Below are 7,649 nucleotides of genomic sequence, written 5' to 3' on the forward strand. Positions count from 1 at the left end.
GTTTTAGTGTAATAATAATTTGATTCTTTGACATATTGTATTAATTTATTGCATGAAATAATTTTATATAAAAGACAACCGATGTGGACTAATGTTAGACATTTTCTACGTCCGGAGGTCATTAGTTCGACTCAGAAGTAACGGACTTTTGGCTGGTAACCTAAATTTGAAGTCACAAATTTTTGGCTATCTTTATTATATATTTCTCCGTCCCAAATTAAATGTTAATTAAAGGGATTTCACACAAATTAATAAAATATATGTTTTAATTTATTTTTCAAGATAATTATAATTGTATAAACTAAAAACCCATCATGAGAATATATGGATGAAGTTGGCGAGAGAGAGTATATGGGACATGAGGGTGAAGGGATGAAGATATAATAAAAAAATATAATTAATGTTAGTTAAATTTATCAAAATTTATATTTAATTTTTAACAAAAAATTATATTTATATTAACATCTATTTTGTGATAAAGGGAGTAATTAATATACCATGACAACCCACAAATTTTTATTTAGACAATGTAGGGTCACTTGTGCATCATCATGGCTCCCCATGTCTTAGATTATTCGAATAAATGTGGAGCATATACTACTTCCGTATCGTAATATATGAAGTTTTATATTTTTAATTCGAACAAATGTGGAGTATATACTACTTTCGTATCACAATATATGATATTTTATATTTTTAAATACATTCAATTATATATGTATTTAGTGATAATTATTGATTATATACATGTATATTTTGATGAATCTAAAAAAACAAAACATCGTGTATTGTAATACGAATATCAAATGTGAATGAAATCGTTTCGAATAGTTTTAATCTGATTCCATATTTACCGAAAAACCGGAACATAATGAACTTACTAGTATAAGACATCAAACTTTGTTTTGTTCAAATTTGCGCGGGTAAAATAATACAGCAAACTTCCACCTCACGGAACACTTTTATTACTACTAGTATTTATTTATGACACCATCATATGAAGCCTCTTAACATCTCTCATACAGAGATGCACTTCCTTAAGAAAAGCGCGCCAGCTCCACGCTATCATTCTCACCGCCACGTCAACACCTCTCGACAACCAGACTCCGTTTCTGTACAACAACCTCATCTCAATGTATTCGAGATGTGGATCGATAGGCGACGGACAGAAGGTGTTCGATAAAATGCCTTGCAGAAATGTAGTTTCGTACAATGCACTAATCGCAGCGTATTCAAGGGATTCCAGCTGTGGGTTTTCGGCCTTCACACTCAATGCCCAGATGCGAAACGAGGGCTTTAACCCCAATGGATTGACTTTCACAAGCTTACTGCAGGCATCTTGTTCGCTCGAGGATTCTGTTTTGGGATCCTTGCTTCATGGCTATGCGTTGAAATCTGGGTTTTCGGATGATGTTTGTGTTCAAACTTCTTTACTCGGAATGTAATCAAATTGTGGGGACTTGGATTCAGCAAAGAGGATATTTGGCCAAATTAGTGATAAGGATGCAGTTGCATGGAATTCTATGATATTTGGAAATTTGAAGAATGATAAGGTAAAAGACGGTCTTTATGTCTTCGGTGCGATGCTGAGGTCCGGTTTTTATCCAACACAGTTCACTTACACAATGGTTTTGAATGCTTGTGGCAAATTAGGGAATTATATCTGTGGGAAATTGATCCATACCCGAATGACAGTTTTAAAAGTACTTGCTGATTTACCTCTGCAAAATGCCATGCTTGATATGTATTGCAATTGTGGTGACACTGAAACGGCATTTAAAATCTTTAGTGGAATGGAAAATACAGATTTAATTTCATGGAACTCGATGATTGCTGGGTGTATGGAAAATGGATGTAGAGAGATGGCATTTCACTTGTTTGTTCAGCTGCTGAATATGTCTCTTCCTAAGCCAGACAAATACACATTTGCAGCTGTAATATCGGCAACTAATGCGCTCTTGGCTTCTGATTGTGGAAAACCTCTCCATGGCCATGTCATTAAAGTAGGATTCGACGGAAGTGTATTTGTAGCAACGACATTGATATCCATGTATTTAAAAAACGGAGTCTCTGAATCTGCTCAGAAAGTTTTTGATGTGATTTCAGATAAGGATGTTGTTCTTTGGACTGAAATGATCATGGGCCACTGTCGGATAGCTGACGGTGAAAGAGCAATCGGGATCTTCTGTAAAATGTGTGAAGACCGCCGGATGATGAGTGATAGCTTTGCAATTAGTGGAGCTCTTAGTGCATGTGCCGATCTCCCAGTTTTGAAGCAAGGTGAGATGATCCATTCACTGGCCTTAAAAACTGGAACTGGAATTGAGATTTCCATTTGTGGAAGTCTCATAGATATGTATTCCAAAAATGGCGACCTTGTGGCTGCTCAATCAATATTTTCTGAAATTTACAATCATGATTTAAAATGCTGGAATTCATCGATCGGAGGATATAGTCATCATGGGATGGCCGACACAGAAATGAAGCTTTTGGAAGAAATCCTAAAGCAGGGTATGCTTCCGGATCAAGTAACATTTTTATCCCTAATTGCAGCTTGTAGTCACAGTGGTATGGTCGAAAAAAGCAAGTTCTTGTGGAACTACATGAATGAAAACGGTATATTTCCGAATCATAAGCACTATTCTTGCATGGTAAGCTTGTTAAGTCGGGCAGGATTACTGGACAAAGCAGAGGAACTAATCACGAAATCGGCGTATGGTGAAACGCACTTGGATTTATGGAGAATTTTACTAAGTAGTTGTGTCAATAACAAAAATTTGAGAATGGGAGTTTATGCAGCAGAGCAAATTTTAAGAATAGATCCAGAAGACAGTGCAACTTATATGTTGCTTTGTAATCTTTATGCTGCTACTGGTAAAAGGGAGGGTGTAGCCGAAATGAGAAGGAAGATTAGGGAAATGATGCTAGAAAAGGAACCTGGTCTGAGCTGGATCGAGGCCAAGAAAGGAGTTCAAGTGTTTTCTTGTGGAGATGAGATTCATCCAAATATTGAACGAGCACAAGAAGAAGTAGAGAGGCTAAAAGGGAACATGGTTAGATACAATGTTGAGGAGTTGGAACGTTCTTTTCAGTTACCTGCATTTTCTTAGATTGAATGAAAAGACATTATTTATTTGTCATTCTTGACAGCAAAATTCCAAGAGGTTCTTGAGCACAACTTTACCATTTTGACTTGACCCCATTTTTAAAATAATGATGCAAAGCTGTTAAAACACTGATTTAGCTAGTTATCGTATCTACTTTATATACAGTTATACTCCCTCCTTCCCAAAATTTCATTTAAAGAAAAAAATAATCATCAAAAAAGAAAGAATTATTACGTCAAATATTGAGGTAAGTTTAGTCTTTGCAATCCTAACAAGAGTTCTACATAGAAATTACCTTGACCACTTTCTCATCCACATATCCGAAGACAGTGATATTAAAAAAGTTGGACAAGAAGAAGCAATCATGATCATGACGAAAGAGTATATACATATTAGAATAAGAATATGGTGGAGACCTGACCAGAAAATGATTCAAAAGCATTTGGATACAATAGAAAACATGCAATCTTAAAGTTTTTCCCTTTATGTTTGCAATCTACTATACTATACTGTACTATACTATACCACAACAATCTAATTCATCATTTCTACGGCCTTCTTTACTTTTGACAAAAACAGTGGCATTTAAGAAGGAGAGGGAAACTTCCGGAATATTTTATTTATTTATTAATGAAGGAAACATTAGGAACTTGAATATTATCCTTCTTCTAGTTATAACAGAGATATGGAACTTTTTCGTTAGAGTGGGCCACGGTTGGAAATGATAGGCTATGACGTTTTGGAGTTTTCGATATCCATCATTATCGTTACTCGATTAATCCTAGTTCATACAAAACATCAAACAAAAAAATTCCTAGTTCATACTAGGATTATCATCAAAAAGAAGTTCATACAAGGATTTAACCCAAGTTGACTACCAACTTATTCAAAATGATTCCAGTGGACCGACAAGATTAATTTTAGCAATTGGTTCGACCATTGAAAGAAGCTGACATTACCAATTCTGACTAAAACTTTGATACCAGTGATTTACATTCTTAAACGAGTCATTAGCTATATTAATCTAAAGTCTAATAGTAGCATTATCGAACACAATTGATCATTCATTTTTACTCACCAACGAAAAATTATCATTGATTGACCAAATTCAAATACAGAACATGTAGTAAGAAGTAGCCATAACTTAAAAAAAAAAAAAAGGATAGTAACCAACAGAGTGCCACGTCATCAACAGACAACTTTGGTACATGAAAAAAACCGCATGGCATATAATATATGCAGAGTCAAACACTAAAAACAAAAGTCCACAGACACAGTCGTCTTCTCCGTTAACTGATTTTGCAAGCTTGTACCTTAACTTAATACTCCTAATATACTAGTACTATCTATTCTTCAACACCCAATTAAGTAATACTAATCCTTAAAATAGAAAAAGAGATTCAAAATTCACTTGAGCACGTTCCCTGGAGTGGAAATAGCAAGATCAGGCCAATTAGCTGCCGAACAGCAATCTCCGTTCAGAGCAAAACCACCTTCTCCTCCACTCTCGTACTGCCACGTGTTTCCCATCCCCCCATTTGCTCCAGCACCACCGTCTGCCGAGAAAGGCCAGACCCCACCGAATCCCATTTCTCCGTATCCTCCACCGAGCCCAAGACCAAGCCCACCTAACGCCAAAAAGCCCGGCCCATGACTGTCTAGCAAGGAACTAAAGCTCCCGACTTTCCCATCACCGCCACAATAGAATTGTACGGAACCGCCGTGATTAAGCGGCAGCTGCATCACCGGAGTGGACGGTATCGGCGTGCTCTGACTGACGGTGTTCATGATCATACTCTTGGCGGCGGCGGAGGACGGAACGGAGCGGGAGCGTTTGGCGTTCTTACGAGTACCGCCGCCGACGGGGATGTCGCGGAGGGTTCCGCCGTGAGTCCAGTAACGGCGGCAGGACTTACAGAAGTGGCGAGGCTGAGAGAAGTTGTAGTTGTTGTAGTAGCAGAACTTGGTGTTGGTCGAGTCACAGCGAGGACAAGGTAGCTGATCTTGCTCCGGCGGTGGAGCTCCGAGCGTCTTTGATGTCGGGCGCCGGTTGTTGTTGTTCTCACCGGAATCAGCTGTCATTGTTTGTTTCTCAATAAGTTATAATGAGAAATCAGAAAAACTGAGTTTTGGTTATGTAGAGTGAAATTGAAGGAGGTGGATTCTCCTGGATGAGTTTATATTGAGATGGGAATTTGTCTTTAGTACAGAACACTCTGAGAGAGAAATAGAGAGAGATTCTGAGTGTTACTACAGAATGTGAAAGAGGGACATAGTATAGGACTGGTGTGGAGCAGCTTTATTTATTAGTATAACAGAGTATGTGTTTCGTTATGCACGACAATTCAGTCTTTCTGATATACACTTACAAGCAAACAACAGTCTAGAGAGAGAGGGAGAGAGAATATCTGCTCTGTTCTGTTGTTATGTTCTGCTGACTCTGCTATGTGGTTTTATTTTATGGGGGAACGGGAAACGGCTACTGTTTATTACGGCAAGATTAATCACAAGTGGTCTGTTGAAAATTTCGTGCTAAACAAAAAATTAACTTCTCTTTACTCATCTCTCGTTAACAGGGATATATTAAAGACGACGAACCATTTTGATTTCGTCGTTGGGAAGAAGAGAGTTTTTCGGATTTGAAAGGACTATTCTAATCAAAAGGTGATACATGAAGGACTAAGTAATTGTTTTGCCCATTTTTAGATGGAAAAAGCAACCAACAATCATATAAATATTATTAACGCCGTCTTAAAATACATGATGTTTTTTATAAATATAAATTAAAAATTACTACTAGTCTTATATACGACATTTGTATTTAAATAGATGATATTTTAAGACTTTTCGCACATACCAATATCATCAATTTCAATACATAAATCACATTCACTTTATAATTTTATCCATTATCTTTTCTTATTAAATTATTAATTGTTTGTGAAAAGATAGCGAGTGGAGGGTTAAAAATATAAAAAAATGTATTGATATTCTAAAAACGTCATCTATTTAAAGATAAAAAAATTTCAAAAATATCATCTATTCATATACGGAGGAAGTATATTACTACAGTCTCAAATATTGATAATTTTAAATTTATATTTGATTTATGGTTTTATTTTATGCTAATTTTAATATAATATTATAAAATAAAAAATTATACTACCTCAATATTCAAATAGTTGACACATTTGAATTTTTTACGCATATCAATATCATTAATTCCAATATAAAAATTATATTTATTTTATAATTTTAATATTTTTCTTTCTCAATTACTCCCTCTATACAATTCAATATTTTGCATTTTAAAATTCATCTAAATGTATATATATGTACTCAATATCAATAGTAAATTATTAATTGTGTGTGGCATAGAGTTAGTGGAGAGATAAAAATATAAAAACTATATTGATATTCACAAAAAATCAATTATTTAAAAACGAAAAAATATAAAAAATATTATCCATTTGTATGCGAAAAAAGTAATATAATATATTTAATTTATATAAATCATAGATCGTTGAATCTTAATAAAAAATTATTTTAAAACTAACTTAAAAAAAAGTTTTAAAAATTATAAACCAACAACATCACTTACTACAAAAATCTAAAATTATTGACTACCATTGGTATAAATTTAGGCCTTATGCATGAACCAAAGACAAATGTTTGCTATGATAAATGATAATTACGGACATTTTCATCTTGCATGACCATACAATTTAGTTATGAATCAAGTCTTTCATAATTAACATGATTAAATATTTAAATTATCCATTCACGTGAAATATCCTTATCCATTTTCGAAACTATTCCTTCCGTCTCAAAATATATGATATTTTTTCTGAAAATTTATAAAAAAAAAAATCTTTATAAGAAAACATAATGTTTTTTTTTTTTTCAAAAAAAACATCATGTATTTTTAGGTTATAATTTTCATGAAACAAATATTAAAATGATAACTACAGAATCTACTTATGTTTCACAATATAAAATTGTAAATGATAATCAATCAACTAAAATGTAATACAATAAAATTATTCGATATTTTCCACTACACGAGACAAGAAAAATCTCAATAGATTCGACGGAATGTAATGCATGCATGGCAAGACTGTCATTCCAATCTATCAATTTAACTATTCCAAACAGCATTAAGGAAATGTAATACCCACACCATATGGGTAAAATGTCGCTACTCTAATCTAAAGTATCATCTAAAAACTGATTGCACCGTCACTTTCTAACAAATTTAATTATTCTGTCGTTTTCAATCCTCAACATAATGACAATTCCTTCCGGTACACCTGTATCTTTATAAAACCAATATATATTTAAATTATTTTTTTCAAAATTATTCATATATTTATTTCAATTAATTTTTTATTTTAAATAATATTTATGATAATAAATAATGTACATACAAATAATTTTTTCTATCATTTATTGTTTAAATTCGCAATTTTCATTACGAGACATTTGAAGTGGACCGAAAAAAGTATATTAGGATTTTCATTTTTATTTTGATAAACAGCACTA

At 33.7% G+C, this 7,649-nt stretch overlaps 2 protein-coding genes across 2 annotated transcripts; one reads left to right on the plus strand and one right to left on the minus strand.

The window, feature by feature from the left end:
- The first annotated feature begins 324 nt into the window (after nt 1–324).
- Nucleotides 325–3,110, plus strand: LOC139885006 (pentatricopeptide repeat-containing protein At3g50420). Its single transcript, XM_071868961.1, is given in 2 exon segments — nt 325–347; nt 1,004–3,110. Coding segments are annotated over 2 exon segments (2,130 nt in total).
- A 1,404-nt stretch (nt 3,111–4,514) lies between these two features.
- LOC139884997 (dof zinc finger protein DOF3.4) lies at nt 4,515–5,189 on the minus strand. The gene has a single exon (XM_071868953.1). The coding sequence runs from the start codon at nt 5,187–5,189 to the stop codon at nt 4,515–4,517; it is 675 nt and encodes a 224-aa protein (XP_071725054.1).
- Nucleotides 5,190–7,649: the final 2,460 nt, after the last annotated feature.

This window comes from Rutidosis leptorrhynchoides, unplaced genomic scaffold (assembly GCF_046630445.1).
Source record: "Rutidosis leptorrhynchoides isolate AG116_Rl617_1_P2 unplaced genomic scaffold, CSIRO_AGI_Rlap_v1 contig69, whole genome shotgun sequence".
NCBI classification, from domain to species: domain Eukaryota; kingdom Viridiplantae; phylum Streptophyta; class Magnoliopsida; order Asterales; family Asteraceae; genus Rutidosis; species Rutidosis leptorrhynchoides.

Bases quoted from the DNA above. Each gene is read 5' to 3' on its own strand.
- LOC139884997 (XM_071868953.1), bottom strand. From the start codon at position 5,189: ATGACAGCTGATTCCGGTGAGAACAACAACAACCGGCGCCCGACATCA.